The 23,472-nt window shown below is 64.7% G+C and overlaps 4 protein-coding genes across 4 annotated transcripts; 3 read left to right on the forward strand and 1 right to left on the reverse strand.

Annotated features, from left to right (window-relative positions):
- Positions 1–2,729: 2,729 nt before the first annotated feature.
- Positions 2,730–5,276, forward strand: PHYSODRAFT_334511 (hypothetical protein; the record flags this gene model as incomplete). The annotated part of the gene is made up of 1 exon (XM_009531771.1): positions 2,730–5,276. One exon carries the CDS (start codon positions 2,730–2,732, stop codon positions 5,274–5,276), a length of 2,547 nt encoding a protein of 848 aa, XP_009530066.1.
- A 146-nt stretch (positions 5,277–5,422) lies between these two features.
- Positions 5,423–5,800, forward strand: PHYSODRAFT_334512 (hypothetical protein; the record flags this gene model as incomplete). Its single annotated transcript, XM_009531772.1, has 2 exons — positions 5,423–5,579; positions 5,667–5,800. 2 exons carry the CDS (start codon positions 5,423–5,425, stop codon positions 5,798–5,800), a joined length of 291 nt encoding a protein of 96 aa, XP_009530067.1.
- Positions 5,801–10,753: 4,953 nt separating this feature from the next.
- On the reverse strand, positions 10,754–11,275 carry PHYSODRAFT_509671 (hypothetical protein; the record flags this gene model as incomplete). The annotated part of the gene is made up of 4 exons (XM_009531773.1): positions 10,754–10,865; positions 10,917–10,979; positions 11,070–11,134; positions 11,189–11,275. The coding sequence occupies 4 exons, from the start codon at positions 11,273–11,275 to the stop codon at positions 10,754–10,756; spliced, it is 327 nt and encodes a 108-aa protein (XP_009530068.1).
- Positions 11,276–16,950: 5,675 nt separating this feature from the next.
- PHYSODRAFT_504718 (hypothetical protein) lies at positions 16,951–17,211 on the forward strand (the record flags this gene model as incomplete). The annotated part of the gene is made up of 1 exon (XM_009531774.1): positions 16,951–17,211. The coding sequence occupies one exon, from the start codon at positions 16,951–16,953 to the stop codon at positions 17,209–17,211; it is 261 nt and encodes an 86-aa protein (XP_009530069.1).
- Positions 17,212–23,472: the final 6,261 nt, after the last annotated feature.

Below are 23,472 nucleotides of genomic sequence, written 5' to 3' on the forward strand. Positions count from 1 at the left end.
GCTCCGAGCATTGGAGAAGCTCGACGGAGTGGGCGTCGCGTTGGCGGACGGGGTGCGGCCATGCACCACCGCCTACGCCGACGACCTCAAGGTGTTCAGCGACAGCGCGGCCGGCATCACGCGCTGCCACGCTGTCGTTGAGAAGTTCCTGGAGTGGACGGTGCTGCAGGCCAATCCAGGCAAGTGCGCCTTCCTGGCCGTGACACGCAACGCGCGCGGCAACCCCGCCCACGACAAGGACATGAAGCTGTCGCTCCACGACGAGGAGGTCTCAAGCATCAAGCTGCACGACAGCTACCGCTACCTCGGCGTGGGCGACGGCTTCGATCACGTGCGCCACCGTCTCCAGCTAGAGCCCAAGCTACAGCAGATCAAGCGGGAGGCGGTGGCGCTGATGCAGTCGGGGTTGGCGCCGTGGCAGGTGGTGAAGGCGCTCAAGACCTACGTCTACCCCAAGGTCGAGTACGCGCTCCGCCACCTCCGACCGCTCCAGTCCCAACTGCAGGGCTTCGACCGTGTGGTAGCCAAGGGCCTGCGGTACCTGCTACGCCTGCCCCGCTCGGCAACCAACGAGGTGCTCTACGCACCAACGTCGAGCGGGGGCTTGGGGCTCCAGCCGCTGGTGGAAATGCACCGCGCGCTGCAGATCGCCCATGCGTGGCAGATGCTGCACTCGAAGGACCCAGCGATCCGGGAAGTGGCGCGCGCACAGGTGTGCCAGGTGGCCCGCAAGCGTCACCGCCTCCGCGAAGAACACTGGCGGGGGCGTGACGACGAGCTCGTGCGGTGCTTCCTCAACTCCGAGCTCGCCGCCTCGCCCCACGCGGAGGCGCTGCGCCGCCACGGCGACATCGGGTCACTGTGGTCCGACGTACAGCGGTGGCTGCGCATCTACCACCTCAGCCTGGCGGTGCAGGACGACCGCAACGGCCAGGACCCACTCGGCCTCCGCGTGCCGCACCACGCCAAGTGGCTCGACCACAAGTCGGTGCTGCGGCACGTAAAGTTGCATATGAAGATCCGCCACCAGACCCGATGGAAGGGTCTGGCGGACCAGGGCAAGACGGTGCGGGCCCACGGCGGTGTCGGTGCCAAGTTCATGTCGACATGGGCGGGCCTGTCGGACGACGACTACCGCTTCGGCGTGAAGGCCCGCCTCAACCAGATCGACACGAACGCCGTGCTCAAGCGCAAGCGGCTGCGGTCGCACAAGACCTGCAGGGACCCGACCTGCTCCTCGGCCGAGACGCTGGCCCATGTCCTCAACCATTGCGAGTCCAACATGGACGCAATCCGCCAGCGTCATGACGACGCCTTGGAGCAGATCGGGTCCAAGATCCGCAACGCGCTCAAGCGCGGCAAGTCGACCGCGGAGCTGCGCCTGAACCAGACGGTACCCGAGTACACGGGCGCAGCTCTGCGGCCAGACATCGTACTGCGGATCGTGGCCGCCAAGAAGATGGTGATCGCCGACTTGGCGGTCACGTTCGAAGAGCACGCGGCCGGCGCCCGCCACTCCTCGCTGCAGCTCAGCCACGACCACAAGACACTCAAGTACCAACCGATCGTGGCGGAGCTGCAGCTCAAGGGGTGGCAGGTGCAGACCGCGGCGATCGTGTACGGGTCGCTGGGCTCGGTGCAGCCCGGCAACTTCAACACCTACACGGAAAAGTTGAAGCTGCACAAGCGCGAGGCTCGACAGCTGGACCTTCAGCTGTCGAGCCACTGCATCCGCGCCAGCCACCGCATCTGGGGCTGGTACTGCCGGCGCCACCGCGAAGGACAACGGAGCGGCAACGCCTCGCGAGCGCCGCGTGGGTCTGGGGGGGCCCCGCGGCGCACATCGCAGGCTCGGGCACGGCGGTAAGCTGGTCATTTGACCAACAGGGCACTACCCAGGTAGGGAACCGCCCTTCAAAAACACAGGAAGACACAAACACCCTCCCTTTAGTGACATGCATATTTTAGCCTACATTTCAGTTACGGAGAGGTTACTAACTGGTAAACACGAACACACATTCTGTTCTAATCAGTGTGAAAACTGGTTTCCCTGCTTTTGGTGGGGTCTTTTTCACATTTATTTTTGGAACTGCTGCTTTCGGTTAGCTTGCTAGCCAATCGCGGTACGGTCTCCGGGGGCTTTCACCCATCCCCCGCGAGGCCAACTACACTTGATCTTCTCCGTTTCCTCTACTCTTATTTTTGCATCAACTGTTAATATTGACATATTTCAGCCTATTGCTATATTTTATAATGTTATTGCTATATTTCGTAATTCTATCGCTATATTTCGTAATTCTAGTGCTATATTTCGTAATTCTATCGCTGTATTTCGTAATGCTAGTGCTATATTTTATAATGCTATTGATAGGTTTGGCATTATCCACCGCAGCTTTTTGCAATTTAAAAGTTTCACTTATCCGACGTCACAACGGAACAGCTGGCACTGTTTAGGGTTGTGGACCTTCTCGGCCTTTGGCTAAGATCAAGTGTAGTATCTGTTCTAATCAGTGTGAAAACTGGTTTCCCTGCTTTTGGTGGGGTCTTTTTCACATTCATTTTTGGAACTGCTGCTTTCGGTTAGCTTGCTAGCCAATCGCGGTACGGTCTCCGGGGGCTTTCACCCATCCCCCGCGAGGCCAACTACTACTTGATCTTTTCTATCCTCTTCCTTCTTCTGCCTACGGGCCGGCAACTACCTTTTCGGCCCTTCACCACCGCATCGGCGCATGCGCTTCTGGTGGCCGGACTGGCAACCCCGGGAGCGCTCGCCGTCCACCGACAGCGAGTGCTCCACGGCCAGCCACTCCAGCCTCGCCAGCGACGCGTCTTTCTATAGCGCGGCCAGCGACGGGGCTGGGGCGGCTGAGCTGGCGGACGTCCGGGCGGGGGCGGATCCGCTAGGGCTTCGGTTACGCATTGGGGATCCGCCCGCCCCCGTTTTGGGCTCGGCCGGAGCCGAAAATGGCCCCGGCGACCCTCCACGCGCGGCGCCGCTGCTCGGCACCGGCGAGGAGTTGGCCGGCGCAACTTCGGGCACGGGTCCGCGACCCGCTGCGCCCATTGCGCCCATTGCGGGACCGCGGGCCGGGCCCTCTGGCGGCCAAGCCGAGGCCCGGTCCGCCGCTTCAACCTCGCGTCGCTTCGCGGCGACGGCGAGCAGACGCGGGCCCGCGGACCGTCCGCCGGGCGGGACCGGGCCCCGTTCACTTGGCCGCACTATGCCCGGATCCCGGGCCTCTCGTGCGCCGCGCGGCACGGTCGCCACAGCCGAAGAACACGGCCTCGAGGACGCGGCGCTTCGGCGCGGCGGGCGGAGCGACGGCTCCTGCGCAGCCCCCACGCCTGCTACGGACCCCCACGCGCGCCGGTTGGCTGCCCAAGACCCCGCCGCCGCCGCTCCGCCTCTCCTCGCGCCCCCGCTGCCCCCCAGTGATGTTGGCCGACCCGGCAGGGCGGCCGGCAGGCTGCCCGTCAGTGGAGCGCCCGCAGCCGCCACGGCGCGCGCTCCCACGGGCAGCCAGGGCCCCGACGACCTCCGCCGCGCCCAGGACGACGACGGCGACGGCGACGACGCGGACGGCCAAGACGACCCCGCTGCCGCCACCAAGCCCCGCCCGGACCCTGCGAGTGTGTTGCCCCGGCCCGGCAGGGCGGGCGGCAGGCTCGCCGACATGCCAACGCCTGGAGCCGCGCCGGCTGCGACTGCTGCAGCTATTGCTGAGGCGGCAGTTGCAGCTGACGCTGCGGCTCGAACTGCCGACCAAGTCGCCGCGCAGGAGCCGGTGCAGACGACGTACGCACACAGCGCCACCGAGTTCAAGTGCAGCGTGTGTGCGTACGTCGCAGGCAACTTGGCTACGCTCGTCGCCCACCGCAGATCGGCGCACCGCGGCACCCGCTTCTCCGACATCTTCGACAGCGGGTGCGCGTGCAGCCTCGTGTTCCACTCGCGGATGGCGGCGACGAGCCATGCCCTCGCCTGCGCACAGCGCGCCTCGCAGGCGGCGCCTTCCCCCGCAGAGGCCATGGACGTTGACCAAGGCCGCGTCCGGCCCAGGCAGCGCCGCCCATCGCCTCGCCGACCCAGCGAGCGACGCCCGGACGGCAAGCGCCGCCGCCTCAACAGCGAAGACGACGCCGACGCCCAGAAGCCGGCCGAGCACCTGCAGCTCGCGGACGAGGACGGAGTCGAGGACCCACCCCAAGCGCACAAGCCATACGCGGCCAGCGCTCTCTCGGCCCCTGTCCTCGCCGTGTATGTGCACAACGCGGAGCGCTTCACGTGCACGCTGTGCACGTTCACGGCAGCCAGCTTCAGCTCCTTGCAGAGGCATCGGACCACTCGGCACCGGCGCGCAGTCTTCCAGGACAAGTTTCTGGCGGGCTGCGCGTGCGGCACCCCCTTTGCGTCGCGGCCAGCGGCAGCTAAACACGCGCAAGCGTGCGCCGGCCGTTCGACTGCACTTCCAGCTACGGCTCTGCCAGTGGCAGGGACATCAAGCCCCACCGCTGCCGCAGCCAACGCCACCGTCGCGGCGGCCACTGTCACGCCCGACTCGCCCCAACCAGCAACCCCGGAGCTCGCAGCGTCCCCCCCGCTTGCGAGCCCCACTCATCCCGAAGTTGTTGAAGTGCCGGAGCAGCCGAGCCAGGGACGATGGGGGCCAGCGCTACCCCGAGCTCTGGTCGCTGAACGTGTCGCCGCGCGCCTTGGTGCCATTCCAGCACCACGCTGGGAACCTCCGCTGCCCCGAGAGCTGGTGTCCACCCGCATAGCTGCGCGTCTCGGTGAGGTTCCGGCGCCTCGCTGGGGCCCACCGCTGCCGCGCCGCATGGTGGCGTCTCGGATCGCCGCTCGCCTGCTCCCACCAGAGCCGACGGCTGACGGCGAGACCAAGGAGGACACCTCGGCGGACGGAGCCGACCTGACGGCCAGGGACGCAAACCAGGAGGACAACCCGGCGGCCGCACCCGACCGGACGGCGACAGCGGCGGCGATGGACGTGGACAGCGGCACCGCCGGAGAGTGGCTGCTGCGCTTCGACGGCGCCTGCCGCGCCAACCCAGGACCCGGCGGAGCTGGTGCAGCGCTGTTCAAGCCCGACGGCTCCGTGGTGTGGACGTGCTCCCACTACATGCCGAGCAGCAGTGAAACGAACAACACTGCCGAGTACTCGGCGCTGCTGCTCGAAGCGCCGCGTCCTCGAGGCCGTGTTCTTCGGCCGTGTACTCCGTGCCGCGCGGCGCACGAGAGGCCCGGGATCCTGGCATAGTGAGGCCAAGTGAACGGGGCCCGGTCCCGCCCGGCGGACGGTCCGCGGGCCCGCGTCTGCTCGCCGTCGCCGCGAAGCGACGCGAGGTTGAAGCGGCGGACCGGGCCTCGGCTTGGCCGCCAGAGGGCCCGGCCCGCGGTCCCGCAATGGGCGCAATGGGCGCAGCGGGTCGCGGACCCGTGCCCGAAGTTGCGCCGGCCAACTCCTCGCCGGTGCCGAGCAGCGGCGCCGCGCGTGGAGGGTCGCCGGGGCCATTTTCGGCTCCGGCCGAGCCCAAAACGGGGGCGGGCGGATCCCCAATGCGTAACCGAAGCCCTAGCGGATCCGCCCCCGCCCGGACGTCCGCCAGCTCAGCCGCCCCAGCCCCGTCGCTGGCCGCGCTATAGAAAGACGCGTCGCTGGCGAGGCTGGAGTGGCTGGCCATGGAGCACTCGCTGTCGGTGGACGGCGAGCGCTCCCGGGGTTGCCAGTCCGGCCACCAGAAGCGCATGCGCCGATGCGGTGGTGAAGGGCCGAAAAGGTAGTTGCCGGCCCGTAGGCAGAAGAAGGAAGAGGATAGAAAAGATCAAGTAGTAGTTGGCCTCGCGGGGGATGGGTGAAAGTTCCCGGAGACCGTACCGCGATTGGCTAGCAAGCTAACCGAAAGCAGCAGTTCCAAAAATGAATGTGAAAAAGACCCCACCAAAAGCAGGGAAACCAGTTTTCACACTGATTAGAACAGATACTACACTTGATCTTAGCCAAAGGCCGAGAAGGTCCACAACCCTAAACAGTGCCAGCTGTTCCGTTGTGACGTCGGATAAGTGAAACTTTTAAATTGCAAAAAGCTGCGGTGGATAATGCCAAACCTATCAATAGCATTATAAAATATAGCACTAGCATTACGAAATACAGCGATAGAATTACGAAATATAGCACTAGAATTACGAAATATAGCGATAGAATTACGAAATATAGCAATAACATTATAAAATATAGCAATAGGCTGAAATATGTCAATATTAACAGTTGATGCAAAAATAAGAGTAGAGGAAACGGAGAAGATCAAGTGTAGTTGGCCTCGCGGGGGATGGGTGAAAGCCCCCGGAGACCGTACCGCGATTGGCTAGCAAGCTAACCGAAAGCAGCACTTCCAAAAATGAACGTGAAAAAGACCCCACCAAAAGCAGGGAAACCAGTTTTCACACTGATTAGAACAGAAAGGGTTAATGTATTACCTGCCGGTTAGTCCGTTGCGTCCTGATAGTGACTACCTGGGAGTCCCTAATTGGTGTGTAGTTGGTGTACGGGTTGAACCAATCGGGGGGTCGGACCATGTGAGCCGGTGCAGGGTTTCCGAGGGCGGTTCCCTACATGGGTGTGGCCCTGTCGGCCGCAATGGGCCTGGTTGCCGTCTAGCGGCGGCCGGAGCGCGACGGAGTCCCCCCGGTCTCCGTCACCCGACTGCCCCTGGTGTCTTGGCTGGGGCGCTGTGCGTGCTGGCGGGCGCGGTGCTGGCTGCAATGCAGGTTCCAGATGCGGCGGCTGGACTGTATGCACGCGGCAGATAGCTGCCAGTCCAGCCGCTTCGCGTCTCGCTTGAGCAGCCCCAGGTGCTCGGTGTAAACCGAGCGGTTGCCACCGGCGACCGCACCAAGCGAGCCGTAAACGAGCGCCGAGAGGTGCACCTTCCACCCTTGGCGCTCGAGGTGGCGCTTGATGCGGTCGTACTTGGCGCGCTTGTGTGCGGCGATGCGGGCCAGCGCTGAGCTGTCCGGGTCCTCGCCCGCCTGCTCCTCGAACGCCACGGCCAGATCGACCACCGCCACCGTCTTCTTGGTGTGGTTGTACAGCTGGAGGTCGGGCCGTAGCGCGGGGCCAGCGAGCGAGGGCACGGTCTGGTTAACCCGGAGCTCAACGCGGTCCTGCCGGTCGCCCGACGACGACGCGATGAGCGCACGCTCGATGGTCTTGAGTGCGTCGTCGTGGCGGCCGCGGACCGCATCCATGGTGCCCGGGCAGTGGTTGAGCACATGCGCCAGCGTCTCCACCCGGGAGCAGCCCGGCTGCCTGCATCGGTGGTGGGCCCGGAGGCGCCGGCGCTTGAGTACACTGTGCGTGTCGAGCTGGTTCAAGCGGGCGGCCACCGCGAAGCGATAGTCAGCTTCCCACATGCCTCGCGGCCGCGTGAGGAAGCTGCTGCCGACGCCGCCGTGCGCGCGTGCCGTTCTGCCTTGGTCGCGCATGGCCGCCCACTTGGTCCAGTGCCTGTGCTTGATGTGCAGCTTCACGTGCCGCAGGACCGTGCGGTGGTCGAGCCACTTGTCGTGGTGCGGCACGCGAAGCTGCAGCGTGGCCGCGGCCGTGCCGGTGTCGGTGCACGCCGGTGCGGTCGCGAACTGGAGGCCGATCGTGCGGAGGTGGCGCTGGACGTCGACCCAGAGCGAGCCGATGTCGCCGTTGCGGCGCTTCGGCGGCGCGTCGGGCGACGTCCCGAGCTGCGAGTTGAGCAGCAGCTCGCACAGCTCCTCCTCGCGGCCCGCCCACGCTTGAGTGTCCAGCCGGTGGCGCGCGTCGGCGATCTGCCGGGGCTGCACGCGCGCGATGCGCTGGATGGCAGGGTCCTTGGAGTTCAGCATCTGCCACCCATGCGCGACTTGCAGCGCCGCGTGCAGTTCCGTCAGCGGCAGTAGGCCCAGTCCGCCGCGCGACACCGGTGCGTAGAAGCACTGCGCTGTGGCGGAGGCTGGCAGTCGCAGGAGATGGCGGAGGCCTCGCGCGAGGTGCCGGTCGAAGCCCGCAAGCTGCTGCTGGAAGGGGCGGAGGTGGCGAAGCGCGTACTCCACCCGAGGGTAGAGGTACGTCTTCACCGCCTTCACCACCTGCCACGGTGCGAGGCCCGACTGGAGCAGCGCTGTCGCGTCATCCTTCAGCTGTTTGAGCATAGGCGCGAGCTCGACGCGGCGGCGCGTGTGGTCGAAGCCGTCGCCGACCCCCAGGTAGGTGTACGAGGCGCTCATGGACAGCGCGGGGATCGGCGACCCGTCCAGCTCCAGCTTGAGGTCGTCCGCCTTGAGCACGCCGCGGCGGTCGCGCTGGATCGACATGGTGGAGCATTTGCTGGGGTTGGCCGCCATGCCGGTCCAGCGGAGGAAGTCGGCCACGAGCGCGTGCTGTCGCTTGATGCCGTCCTCGGTGCCGCTGAAGATCTTGAGGTCGTCGGCGTATGCCGAGGCACCGGGGCAGTCATCGCCCGACAGCGGCACTCCCGTGGCCGGCAGTCGCTTCAGCGCGAAGAGCAGTGGGCTGATGGCAGCGTTGAAGAGCTGTGGGCTGAGCGGGCAGCCTTGGAAGACTCCCACCCGCAGCGAGATCGGGGCCGTTGTGCCGTCGGCGGCGTTCCCGACGACGAACGCCGCGCTCTCGTAGAGCCCCTTGCACATGGTGACGTAGTCGTCGGGGACGCCGAGCCGCGCGAGTGCATCCCATAGCAGCGCGAACGGCACGCTGCCGAACGCGTTGCGGAAGTCGTACCAGACTTCGTAGAGCTGGCGGCGCTTGCGGCGGGCCTGGTCGACGAGCGTGGCCGCGAGGAAGTTGTGCTCCCCGCAGCCGTTGACCGCTCGGAAGCCCTTCTGTCCCGGGGCGTGGCGGTCGTTCGCGTCCAGCCACCGTACCAGCCGCCGCGCGAGGACCCCCGTGTAGAGCTTGTAGATGGCTTGCTGGAGGCAAATGGGCCTCCAGTTCGCCGGGTCCTCGCGCGCGCCCTTCTTGTGCAGCAGCCGCACCACCCCGAGCTTCCAGCTCTGGGGCACACGTTTCGCCTCCCAGCACTTCTGGAAGGCGGTGGCCGGGTCGAGAGCCGCTGCCGACCACGGAGCGACGTCGCTGCGGGTGGAAGGCGACAGCACCCTTGTGATCCAGCAGGTGCGCGGCATCTTCGCGGCGAGGAACGCCGTTCTACGCCGCCTCCGCGACCAAGTCAAGGTGGAGCTCGCGCGGGTGGGGAGCTTCTCACTCCACCACATCGACCGCCAAGCGAATGCCCATGCCGACCGCCTGGCCAACCGAGCCCTCGACCTCCGCCGGACGGTGATGGAGTGCGGTGCTCACACGGCAGGCGACGGCTGTACGAACACGACGCTGGACCCTATGCCCGTGCTGCCGCCCCAGCCGACACCCCGCACTCCGCCTCCGACACCCGCGGCCGACACCAACACCGAGATGCAGGAGCCGGAGGACGAGGATCTCGCCGACATCGACGACGGCGAGGTCTATGCAGCCATGCGCATCGGGCCGGACGCAGTTCCGCAGCGTCGACCCCGCCTCCGACTACGCCAGCTCACCGAAGCTGAGGACGACGCTGCCCGCGAGATGGTGGAGCGGCTTGGCGCGACGCTGGCGGCCAAGATCACTGACGCCAGTGACTGGGAGTCGGCGGAGGGCTACATCACAGCCCTCCCGCACCTCCTGTACGACAAATTGCAGCCGTACTCCCAGGCCCAGCGACGCCCCGAGCCGCGTCCCCAGCGACAGCGACAGCAGCACCAAGGCAGCCAGTGCCCGCGGCAGCAGCGGCAACAAGGCGAACAGCGACGGCAGCGCCCGCTGCACGACCAAGGGCAGGACCGCCGCAGCCTGGAAGGCGATGCACATGGAGACAACGAGCGCGATGGCGACGCCAGTCAGCAGGACCCAGCGCGACGGAGGCAGCGCAGGCGCCGCGGGCGCTCTGGTGCAGCGAAGCGGCGACGTCGCCACCGCCCGCCGCGGGTGACTCGACACCACCGCGAGCACCGCCTCGACGAGGCCTTGGACGACCTCCACGCCGTGGAGCAGGCTTCGCCCAGAGACCGCACTGCTGTTCGCCGAGCCCGCCGCCGCGTCGGCCGCGTCAACTCGGCCATCGACCAACGGCACCTGCGTCACCGGTTCGACACGGACGAGAAAGCCTGCGTCGAAGACATCCTGTCCAAGGCACGCGCGCAGCAGGAGACACCAAGGACAGCGGCCTCCAGCGCCGGCACCGCATCGGACCCAGCGGCGCCAGCGGCAGGCGCTACAGACGACGGTACCTGCCCCATTCCGGGCGATGAGCTCTGGCGGTACTTCGACGGCGTCAACACACCCAGCCAGGAGTTCGCTCCTGACGCCCCGGCGGGTGCTGCCTTCCGCTCCGCTATGACCCACCTGCCTGCCGCGTCGAGGTTCAGGGAGCTGCTCACGGAGGCGCCGACACAGGACGATATCGAGTCACAGCTGCAGCACGCCCACGGCACCTCCAGCCCCGGCCTCGACGGCGTCGGCTATGACGTGTACCAGCACTTCGCCGCGCAGCTCCTGCCCGTGCTCGCCACCGCCTTCCAGAAGTGCTGGGAGGCGAAACGTGTGCCCCAGAGCTGGAAGCTCGGGGTGGTGCGGCTGCTGCACAAGAAGGGCGCGCGCGAGGACCCGGCGAACTGGAGGCCCATTTGCCTCCAGCAAGCCATCTACAAGCTCTACACGGGGGTCCTCGCGCGGCGGCTGGTACGGTGGCTGGACGCGAACGACCGCCACGCCCCGGGACAGAAGGGCTTCCGAGCGGTCAACGGCTGCGGGGAGCACAACTTCCTCGCGGCCACGCTCGTCGACCAGGCCCGCCGCAAGCGCCGCCAGCTCTACGAAGTCTGGTACGACTTCCGCAACGCGTTCGGCAGCGTGCCGTTCGCGCTGCTATGGGATGCACTCGCGCGGCTCGGCGTCCCCGACGACTACGTCACCATGTGCAAGGGGCTCTACGAGAGCGCGGCGTTCGTCGTCGGGAACGCCGCCGACGGCACAACGGCCCCGATCTCGCTGCGGGTGGGAGTCTTCCAAGGCTGCCCGCTCAGCCCACAGCTCTTCAACGCTGCCATCAGCCCGCTGCTCTTCGCGCTGAAGCGATTGCCGGCCACGGGCGCGCCGCTGTCGGGCGATGACTGCCCCGGTGCCTCGGCATACGCCGACGACCTCAAGATCTTCAGCGGCACCGAGGACGGCATCAAGCGACAGCACGCGCTCGTGGCCGACTTCCTCCGCTGGACCGGCATGGCGGCCAACCCCAGCAAATGCTCCACCATGTCGATCCAGCGCGACCGCCGCGGCGTGCTCAAGGCGGACGACCTCAAGCTGGAGCTGGACGGGTCGCCGATCCCCGCGCTGTCCATGAGCGCCTCGTACACCTACCTGGGGGTCGGCGACGGCTTCGACCACACGCGCCGCCGCGTCGAGCTCGCGCCTATGCTCAAACAGCTGAAGGATGACGCGACAGCGCTGCTCCAGTCGGGCCTCGCACCGTGGCAGGTGGTGAAGGCGGTGAAGACGTACCTCTACCCTCGGGTGGAGTACGCGCTTCGCCACCTCCGCCCCTTCCAGCAGCAGCTTGCGGGCTTCGACCGGCACCTCGCGCGAGGCCTCCGCCATCTCCTGCGACTGCCAGCCTCCGCCACAGCGCAGTGCTTCTACGCACCGGTGTCGCGCGGCGGACTGGGCTTACTGCCGCTGACGGAACTGCACGCGGCGCTGCAAGTCGCGCATGGGTGGCAGATGCTGAACTCCAAGGACCCTGCCATCCAGCGCATCGCGCGCGTGCAGCCCCGGCAGATCGCCGACGCGCGCCACCGGCTGGACACTCAAGCGTGGGCGGGCCGCGAGGAGGAGCTGTGCGAGCTGCTGCTCAACTCGCAGCTCGGGACGTCGCCCGACGCGCCGCCGAAGCGCCGCAACGGCGACATCGGCTCGCTCTGGGTCGACGTCCAGCGCCACCTCCGCACGATCGGCCTCCAGTTCGCGACCGCACCGGCGTGCACCGACACCGGCACGGCCGCGGCCACGCTGCAGCTTCGCGTGCCGCACCACGACAAGTGGCTCGACCACCGCACGGTCCTGCGGCACGTGAAGCTGCACATCAAGCACAGGCACTGGACCAAGTGGGCGGCCATGCGCGACCAAGGCAGAACGGCACGCGCGCACGGCGGCGTCGGCAGCAGCTTCCTCACGCGGCCGCGAGGCATGTGGGAAGCTGACTATCGCTTCGCGGTGGCCGCCCGCTTGAACCAGCTCGACACGCACAGTGTACTCAAGCGCCGGCGCCTCCGGGCCCACCACCGATGCAGGCAGCCGGCAGAAAGACACAAACACCCTCCCTTTAGTGACATGCATATTTTAGCCTACATTTCAGTTACGGAGAGGTTACTAACTGGTAAACACGAACACACATTCTGTTCTAATCGGTGTGAAAACTGGTTTCCCTGCTTTTGGTGGGGTCTTTTTCACATTCATTTTTGGAACTACTGCTTTAGGTTAGCTTGCTAGCCAATCGCGGTACGGTCTCCGGGGGCTTTCACCACTCCCCCGCGAGGCCAACCACTACACTTATCTTCTCCGTTTCCTCTACTCGTATTTTTGCATCAACTATTAATATTGACATACTTCAGCCTATTGCTATATTTTATAATGTTATTGCTATATTTCGTAATTCTATCGCTATATTTCGTAATGCTAGTGCTATATTTTATAATGCTATTGATAGGTTTGGCATTATCCACCGCAGCTTTTTGCAATTTAAAAGTTTCACTTATCCGACGTCACAACGGAACAGCTGGCACTGTTTAGGGTTGTGGACCTTCTCGGCCTTTTGGCTAAGATCAAGTGTAGTATCTGTTCTAATCAGCGTGAAAACTGGTTTCCCTGCTTTTGGTGGGGTCTTGTTCACATTCATTTTTGCAATTCCCATAAGTACTTAGCTTGCTAAGTGTTTACGGGACGGGCACGCTCCACGAGCACTTCACGGCGGTGAACTCGCCCCGCATCAACTTCCTACCAGATGAAGCTAGCGGGGCGTTGTTCCGCGGGGCGATGACCGACGTCGGGACACCGCAGGAGCGGCGGAGCGCGCTCACGGACGAGCTGACGATGGACGAGGTGGAGGACCAGCTCATGCAAGCGGCCACGAACTCCAGCCCCGGCCACGACGGCGTGGGATACGACATCTACAAGAAGTTCGCGGCGCAGCTGGCCCCCCTCCTCCACGCAGCCTTCCAGTTCTGTTGGCGCCACCACCGGGTGCCTGCCCCGTCGAAGGTGGGGTTCGTCCGCCTCATCCACAAGAAGGGTGACCCCAACGACCCAGCGAACTGGCGGCCGATCTGCCTGCAGACCGCGATCTACAAGCTCTACAGCGGTCTGCTGGCGCGTCGGCTGTCGGCGTACCTGGAGGCGAACGGGCTGCTGCTCATGGCGCAGAAGGGGTTCAGGGCGTACAATGGTTGCCACGAGCACAACTTCGTGGCAACCACGCTCCTGGACCAAACCCGACGCATGCACCGCAGGCTGTACCAGGTCTGGTACGACCTGCGGAACGCGTTCGGGTCCGTTCACCAGGACATGCTGTGATATGTGCTCCGCCTGCTCGGCGTCGAGCGCGCGTTCGTCGAGCGCTGCGACGACATCTATGAGGATTCCTACTTCGTCGTCGGCAACGCGGCCGACGGAACCAGTGCGGCAGGAGGTGGGCGTGTACCAAGGCTGTCCACTCAGCCCCCTCCTGTTCATCGCCGCGCTGGTGCCGTTGCTCCGAGCATTGGAGAAGCTCGACGGAGTGGGCGTCGCGTTGGCGGACGGGGTGCGGCCATGCACCACGGCCTACGCCGACGACCTCAAGGTGTTCAGCGACAGCGCGGCCGGCATCAAGCGCTGCCACGCTGTCGTTGAGAAGTTCCTGGAGTGGACGGTGCTGCAGGCCAATCCAGGCAAGTGCGCCTTCCTGGCCGTGACACGCAACGCGCGCGGCATCCTCGCCCACGACAAGGACATGAAGCTGTCGCTCCACGACGAGGAGGTCTCAAGCATCAAGCTGCACGACAGCTACCCCTACCTCGGCGTGGGCGACGGCTTCGATCACGTGCGCCACCGTCTCCAGCTCGAGCCCAAGCTACAACAGATCAAGCGGGAGGTGGTGGCGCTGATGCAGTCGGGGTTGGCGCCGTGGCAGGTGGTGAAGGCGCTCAAGACCTACGTCTACCCCAAGGTCGAGTACGCGCTTCGCCACCTCCGCCCGCTCCAGTCCCAGCTACAGGGCTTTGACCGTACGGTAGCCAAGGGCCTGCGGCATCTGTTACGCCTGCCCCGCTCGGCAACCAACGAGGTGCTCTACGCACCAACGTCGAGCGGTGGCTTGGGGCTCGCTGCACTCGAAGGACCCGGCGATCCGGGAGGTGGCGCGCGCACAGGTGTGCCAGGTGGTCCGCAAGCGCCACCACCTCCGCGAAGAACACTGGCGGGGGCGTGACGACGAGCTCGTGCGGTGCTTCCTCAACTCCGAGCTCGCCGCCTCGCCCCACGCGGAGGCGCTGCGCCGCCACGGCGACATCGGGTCACTGTGGTCCGACGTACAGCGGTGGCTGTGCGTCTACCACCTCAGCCTGGCGGTGCAGGACGACCGCAACGGCCAGGACCCACTCGGCCTCCGCGTGCCGCACCACGCCAAGTGGCTCGACCACAAGTCGGTGCTGCGGCACGTAAAGTTGCACCTGAAGATCCGCCACCAGACCCGATGGAAGGGTCTGGCGGACCAAGGCAAGACGGTGAGGGCCCACGGCGGTGCCGGCGCCAAGTTCGTGTCGACGGTGGCGGGCCTGTCGGACGACGACTACCGCTTCGGCGTGAAGGCCCGCCTCAACCAAGTCGACACCAACTCGGCGCTGAAGCGTAAGCACCTGCGGGCCCACACGGCCTGCAGGGACCCGACCTGCTCCTCAGCCGAGACGCTGGCCCATGTCCTCAACCATTGCGAGTCCAACATGGACGCACTCCGCCAGCGTCATGACGACGCCCTGGAGCAGATCGGGTCCAAGATCCGTAACGCGCTCGAGCGCGGCAAGCCGGTCGCGGAGCTGCGCCTGAACCAGACAGTGCCCGAGTACATGGGCGCAGCCCTGCGGCCGGACATCGTACTGCGGAACGTGGCCGCCAAGAAGATGGTGATCGCCGACTTGGCGGTCACGTTCGAAGAGCACGCGACCGGCGCCCGCCACTCCTCACTGCAGCTCAGCCACAATCACAAGATTCTTAAGTACCAACCGATCGTGGTGGAGCTGCGGCTCAAGGGGTGGCAGGTGCAGACCGCGGCGATCGTGTACGAGTCGCTGGACTCGGTGCAGCCCAGCAACTGCAACACCTACACGGAGAAGTTGAAGTTGCACAAGCGCGAGGCTCGACAGCTGGACCTTCAGCTGTCGAGCCACTGCATCCGCACCAGCCACCGCATCTGGGGCTGGCACTGCCGGCGCCACCGCGAAGGACAACGGAGTGGCAACGCCTCGCGAGCGCCGCGTGGGGGGCGCGGCGCACATCGCAGGCTCGGGCACGGCGGTAAGCTGGTCATTTGACCAACAGGGCACTACCCAGGTAGGGAACCGCCCTTCAAAAACCCAGGAAGACACAAACACCCTCCCTTTAGTGACATGCATATTTTAGCCTACATTTCAGTTACGGAGAGGTTACTAACTGGTAAACACGAACACACATTCTGTTCTAATCAGTGTGAAAACTGGTTTCCCTGCTTTTGGTGGGGTCTTTTTAACATTCATTTTTGGAGGCACTGACCCAAAGGCGCCCCGCATTTCAAAATTTTCAAATTTCAGAAAGATCATAACTAAATTATACTTTCGAACTTCTGGCAACAAAGAGTCAGTGCCACATAACCAGAATCACCCCGCATCCAGCACGGCACCATGGCCCCCCGCACTTCTCGCACCACGTACACCGCCCGCCCGGGTCGCAGCCCCCTCGCCACACCCAGCCCCCACGAGTATGATGTTTCCTCCAACGCGCTCTTCACCTTCAACTCTGTGATGAGCGCGTGCGCGACGGAGAAGGGCGCGCTGGAGTGGGCGCAGCGAGTGGGGCTTCTGGCAAGCGCGCCTCTGTGTTCTACCTGCACCAATGGCATGACGTTGTACGTCGCTGTGAAGCGGACGCGCTGGCGCTGCTCCCGCACGGGGTGCCGTCTGGAGAGAAGCGTACGGGCCTCCTCCTTCTTTGCCCGGTCATCAGCTCCCTCTCGAAGCTGATCAAGCTGCTGTTGTTCTGGGCGTTCCAGCACCCAGTCACAACGGCAGCACAGCAGGCGGAGGTGTCGCCGACAATGGCAGGGCAGTGGTATGTCTGTGCCCAGGACATCTGCACCGCCGAGATGAAGCGGACGTTGCCGAAGGTAAAATCGTACATTATTCTGTTGCTAAATATTATTTAGTTAGCAGTGTTGGGTTGTATTTTTAACGGGTTGAACAATGATGTTAAACTGCTAGATCGGAGGGGATGGGCACGTGGTCGAGATCGACGAAACGTCCCTGAAGAAGAAGCAAAAGTACCGACGTGGTACCCGCCACCCAGACTTCTGGGTCTTCGGCGGAGTCGACCGAACCACTAAAAAGTGGTTCGCTCGTGTCGTTTATAACGACCGGACGAAGCCGACTCTGCTTTGATTAAAGCTCACATCAAACCTGGGTAATGACTGTACAACTGCGTATGATTTGACAAGATATCTAACTCTTTATGCATGTTTATCAGTACTTTGATTGTCTCCGATATGTTTAAGGCGTACGTGACCCAAGTCCAGAGTGGGCGCAACAAAGGAAAGTTATACACCCTTATCAACAACAGGCACCTGCGTGGGATGCGGTACCAACACCTGTGGGTAAACCACACGAAACACTTCAAGGACCCCACGACTGGCGCCCATACGAACCGCATCGAGGGCGTCTGGGAGGTGAAGATCAAGCAGCGCATCAAAGCTGCTCGTGGTATGCGGAAAAGAGTGGTAGCTAGCTACCTAGACGAGTGTATGTGGCGCACGTGGTACTTCGCGGAGAAACCTGCAAAGAGTCACATTTTCCAAGGGCTAGTTACTGGTATTAGGAAGTACTACGAGGTCTAGTTAAACCAATACAAACTGGGATGAAAAGTTCTGAAATTTGAAAATTTTGAAATACGGGGTGCCTTTGGGTCAGTGCCTTTTTGGAACATCCGAGAATGCTAGCTTGCTAGTTTTTCTTGGAACGGTCTCCGGGGGCTTTCACCACCTCCCCCGCGAGGCCAACCACTACACTTATCTTCTCCGTTTCCTCTACTCGTATTTTTGCATCAACTATTAATATTGACATATTTCAGCCTATTGCTATATTTTATAATGTTATTGCTATATTTCGTAATTCTATCGCTATATTTCGTAATGCTAGTGCTATATTTTATAATGCTATTGATAGGTTTGGCATTATCCACCGCAGCTTTTTGCAATTTAAAAGTTTCACTTATCCGACGTCACAACGGAACAGCTGGCACTGTTTAGGGTTGTGGACCTTCTCGGCCTTTTGGCTAAGATCAAGTGTAGTATCTGTTCTAATCAGCGTGAAAACTGGTTTCCCTGCTTTTGGTGGGGTCTTGTTCACATTCATTTTTGCAATTCCCATAAGTACTTAGCTTGCTAAGTGTTTACGGGACGGGCACGCTCCACGAGCACTTCACGGCGGTGAACTCGCCCCGCATCAACTTCCTACCAGATGAAGCTAGCGGGGCGTTGTTCCGCGGGGCGATGACCGACGTCGGGACACCGCAGGAGCGGCGGAGCGCGCTCACGGACGAGCTGACGATGGACGAGGTGGAGGACCAGCTCATGCAAGCGGCCACGAACTCCAGCCCCGGCCACGACGGCGTGGGATACGACATCTACAAGAAGTTCGCGGCGCAGCTGGCCCCCCTCCTCCACGCAGCCTTCCAGTTCTGTTGGCGCCACCACCGGGTGCCTGCCCCGTCGAAGGTGGGGTTCGTCCGCCTCATCCACAAGAAGGGTGACCCCAACGACCCAGCGAACTGGCGGCCGATCTGCCTGCAGACCGCGATCTACAAGCTCTACAGCGGTCTGCTGGCGCGTCGGCTGTCGGCGTACCTGGAGGCGAACGGACTGCTGCCCATGGCGCAGAAGGGGTTCAGGGCGTACAATGGTTGCCACGAGCACAACTTCGTGGCAACCACGCTCCTGGACCAAACCCGACGCATGCGCCGCAGGCTGTACCAGGTCTGGTACGACCTGCGGAACGCGTTCGGGTCCGTTCACCAGGACATGCTGTGGTATGTGCTCCGCCTGCTCGGCGTCGAGCGTGCGTTCGTCGAGCGCTGCGACGACATCTACGAGGACTCCTATTTCGTCGTCGGCAACGCGGCCGACGGAGCGACGGAACCAGTGCGGCAGGAGGTGGGCGTGTACCAAGGCTGTCCACTCAGCCCCCTCCTGTTCATCGCCGCGCTGGTGCCGTTGCTCCGAGCATTGGAGAAGCTCGACGGAGTGGGCGTCGCGTTGGCGGACGGGGTGCGGCCATGCACCACGGCCTACGCCGACGACCTCAAGGTGTTCAGCGACAGCGCGGCCGGCATCAAGCGCTGCCACGCTGTCGTTGAGAAGTTCCTGGAGTGGACGGTGCTGCAGGCCAATCCAGGCAAGTGCGCCTTCCTGGCCGTGACACGCAACGCGCGCGGCATCCTCGCCCACGACAAGGACATGAAGCTGTCGCTCCACGACGAGGAGGTCTCAAGCATCAAGCTGCACGACAGCTACCCCTACCTCGGCGTGGGCGACGGCTTCGATCACGTGCGCCACCGTCTCCAGCTCGAGCCCAAGCTACAACAGATCAAGCGGGAGGCGGTGGCGCTGATGCAGTCGGGGTTGGCGCCGTGGCAGGTGGTGAAGGCGCTCAAGACCTACGTCTACCCCAAGGTCGAGTACGCGCTTCGCCACCTCCGCCCGCTCCAGTCCCAGCTACAGGGCTTTGACCGTACGGTAGCCAAGGGCCTGCGGCATCTGTTACGCCTGCCCCGCTCGGCAACCAACGAGGTGCTCTACGCACCAACGTCGAGCGGTGGCTTGGGGCTCGCTGCACTCGAAGGACCCGGCGATCCGGGAGGTGGCGCGCGCACAGGTGTGCCAGGTGGTCCGCAAGCGCCACCACCTCCGCGAAGAACACTGGCGGGGGCGTGACGACGAGCTCGTGCGGTGCTTCCTCAACTCCGAGCTCGCCGCCTCGCCCCACGCGGAGGCGCTGCGCCGCCACGGCGACATCGGGTCACTGTGGTCCGACGTACAGCGGTGGCTGTGCGTCTACCACCTCAGCCTGGCGGTGCAGGACGACCGCAACGGCCAGGACCCACTCGGCCTCCGCGTGCCGCACCACGCCAAGTGGCTCGACCACAAGTCGGTGCTGCGGCACGTAAAGTTGCACCTGAAGATCCGCCACCAGACCCGATGGAAGGGTCTGGCGGACCAAGGCAAGACGGTGAGGGCCCACGGCGGTGCCGGCGCCAAGTTCGTGTCGACGGTGGCGGGCCTGTCGGACGACGACTACCGCTTCGGCGTGAAGGCCCGCCTCAACCAAGTCGACACCAACTCGGCGCTGAAGCGTAAGCACCTGCGGGCCCACACGGCCTGCAGGGACCCGACCTGCTCCTCAGCCGAGACGCTGGCCCATGTCCTCAACCATTGCGAGTCCAACATGGACGCACTCCGCCAGCGTCATGACGACGCCCTGGAGCAGATCGGGTCCAAGATCCGTAACGCGCTCGAGCGCGGCAAGCCGGTCGCGGAGCTGCGCCTGAACCAGACAGTGCCCGAGTACATGGGCGCAGCCCTGCGGCCGGACATCGTACTGCGGAACGTGGCCGCCAAGAAGATGGTGATCGCCGACTTGGCGGTCACGTTCGAAGAGCACGCGACCGGCGCCCGCCACTCCTCACTGCAGCTCAGCCACAATCACAAGATTCTTAAGTACCAACCGATCGTGGTGGAGCTGCGGCTCAAGGGGTGGCAGGTGCAGACCGCGGCGATCGTGTACGAGTCGCTGGACTCGGTGCAGCCCAGCAACTGCAACACCTACACGGAGAAGTTGAAGTTGCACAAGCGCGAGGCTCGACAGCTGGACCTTCAGCTGTCGAGCCACTGCATCCGCACCAGCCACCGCATCTGGGGCTGGCACTGCCGGCGCCACCGCGAAGGACAACGGAGTGGCAACGCCTCGCGAGCGCCGCGTGGGGGGCGCGGCGCACATCGCAGGCTCGGGCACGGCGGTAAGCTGGTCATTTGACCAACAGGGCACTACCCAGGTAGGGAACCGCCCTTCAAAAACCCAGGAAGACACAAACACCCTCCCTTTAGTGACATGCATATTTTAGCCTACATTTCAGTTACGGAGAGGTTACTAACTGGTAAACACGAACACACATTCTGTTCTAATCAGTGTGAAAACTGGTTTCCCTGCTTTTGGTGGGGTCTTTTTAACATTCATTTTTGGAACTACTGCTTTAGGTTAGCTTGCTAGCCAATCGCGGTACGGTCTCCGAGGGCTTTCCCCATCCGTCGTGAGGCCAACTACATCTTGATCTTCTCTATCTCCTTACCTACCCTGCCTACGTACCGGCCCTTCACCAACGCGTCCTGGGATGCGCTTCTGGTGGCCGGACTGGCAGCGCCGGGAGCGCTCGCCGTCCACCGACAGCGAGTGCTCCACGGCCAGCCACTCCAGCCTTGCCACTCCAGCCTTTCTGTAGCGCGGCCAGGGACGGGGCTGGAGCGGCTGAGCTGGCGGACGTCCGGGCGGGGGCGGATCCGCTAGGGCTTGGGTTACGCATTTGGGATCCGCCCGCCGCCGTTTTGGGCACGGCCGGAGCCGAAAATGGGCCCGGCGACGCTTCACGCGCGGTGCCGCTGCTCGGCACCGGCGCGGCCTTCGACGGCGCAACTTCAGGCACGGGTCGGGGACACGCTGCGCCCTTTGCGGGACCGCGGGCCGGGCCCTCTGGCGGCCATGCCGGGGCCCGGTCCGTAACTTCAACCTCGCGTCGCTTCGCGGCGACGGCGAGCGGACGCGGGCCCGCGGACCGTCCGCCGGGCGGGACAGGGTCGTCCACACTGGCCCCCACTATGGCCGAATCCCCGACCTCTCGCGCCCTGCGCTGCACGCTTTTCTCGGCCGAGGAAGGCCGAGCCCAGGATGCGGCCGCCGAGGAGGCGCCACGGAACGACACCTCCTGCGCGCGCCCCAGGCCTCGCCAGGACCTCCCAGCGCGCCGGCTGGCTGGCCAAGACCCCCGGCTCGCCCCTCCAGTGCGCGGAACCGCCCAAGACCCCCCCCTGTTGAGTTGGCAGGACCCGGCAGGGCGGCCAGCAGGCGGCCCGATCCGGTAGCGCCCGGGGCGGCGTTGACAGCGGCGACTGCGCGGGCCCTGGTGGTCTGCCAGCGTCCCAGCGAGGACGACGACGACCCCAGCAGCGACGAGGACGGCTCGGACGACGACAACGCTGCCTCCAGGACCCCACAAGACCCTGCGGATGATGCTGGCCGACCCGACAGGGCGGCCGCCAGGCTCCTCGTTGGTCGAGCCCCCGCAGCCGCTACGGCGCACGATCCCACGGGCAGACAGGACCACAACAGCCTCCGCCGCGGCCAGCACGGCGCTGACGACGATGCTGGCGGCGCTAACGACTCCAAGACCCCCCCCCCCCCCACCGATGATGGCCCGCCCGGCAGGGTGGCCGGCAGGCTGCCCGCCGGTTCAGTGCCCGTGGCTGCTTCGCATCGCGCGCGGGCGGCCACCACGGACCCCCACGACCTCCGCCGCGCCCTGGACGGCGAGAACGACGACGCTGGCGGCGCAACCGCCCTCGCAGACCCCGTGAATGACGATCGCCCACCCGGTAGGGCGGCCGGCCGCCGCTGCGCGCACTGCAGCGGCCGGCTACGGCCCCAGGGAATACCACCGCGACCCAGGCGACGACGCGGACGGCTGCGACGACCGTGCCGGCGCCGCCAAGACCCGCCCGACCACCGAGAGCGTATTGCTCCGACCCGGCAGGGCGGGAGGCATGCTCGCCGAGGGTGTAGCCCCAGCATCTCCATCACCAAGCGCAGCTGCGGTTGCCGCTGCCGCCGAGGTAGCAGCAGCCGCAGTTACTCAAGATGCAGCAGCCCCTGTTGTGCGCGCCGCCGTGGAGCACCGCACGCGCTGCGCCGAACCGAGAACGCTACTACCAGCCACGCGCGCGCGGAGCTCATGACAGGCGACGCGCTCAGCAGGAGCAGACGCTGCAAGCAACATGGCCACGACCGAGGTGACCAAGAGGCCAAAACAAAGGAGATCGACGCCGCTGCGGCGAAGCTCGCGGCCGCGACAGACGCACGAGGACCCAGACCCAGCACATTGGGCCGGACGACGGCCAACAGGGCCCGGTGCAGGCGACGTACGCGCACGACGCTGCGCAGTTCGAGTGCGCGCTGTGCGCGTACGTCGCCACGGACCTCGCGACGCTCGTGGCGCATCGCCGAGCAGCCCACCACGGCATCCGCTTCCAGGACGTCTTCTCCAGCGGGTGCCGGTGCTCGCTTATCTTCTTCTCGCGGATCGTGGCTGCCTGCCACGCCCAAGCGTGCACCCAGCGCAACCCTCCAGCCGCAGCCGCCACCCCCACGACGGCTAGTGCTTCGGAGACAGCAGTGCCACTCCCGACACCTGTTGACCCCCCGACGCGGCCCGAGGCTACTGCGATCCCCACTAGCAGCCTCGCCGCAGCAAGGACTGTCGCTGCTGCAGCCGCACCACGCGGCACTGCGGTGGCAGACACCGCCACCCTGCAGAGCGCTGTGCCCGCCGCTCCCAAGACCCCTGGGTGTCAGCATGTCCCCCCCGTGCTGACCCCCACCCGATCTCGCCTGGTGCAGCAGGTTACAGGCAAGCGGCGCCGACTCAACCCGACCGCCAGCGCCGCCACCTTCTCCACACGGACGACTGCGACGTCGACGGTACCGCCGGACGTATACATGTCGCCACCACCAGCGGTGACGATGCCAGAGGTGGCTCTCCACGCAGGACTGCCTCCCCGCCGCGGTGGCGCCACACCCGGACGTCGAGACGGCACCGGCACCGAAGCCGACGTCGGCGACCAAGGCACAGGAGACGCCGGCAACCACGACGACGGCGCTGACGACGACGGAAACTGTGACAGAGCCGACGCCGACGCCTCCCGTGCTGGCCCACCATCCCGCCGAGGTGGAGCCAGCACCGGACATCGAGATGGCGCCGCCGCCGCCGACCATAGAGGCCCCGGAGACGGTGACGACAGCGACGACGGAGAAGGAGATGGCGAAGACGAGGAGAC

Source organism: Phytophthora sojae (assembly GCF_000149755.1).
Source record: "Phytophthora sojae unplaced genomic scaffold PHYSOscaffold_5, whole genome shotgun sequence".
In the NCBI taxonomy this organism is placed as follows: domain Eukaryota; phylum Oomycota; class Peronosporomycetes; order Peronosporales; family Peronosporaceae; genus Phytophthora; species Phytophthora sojae.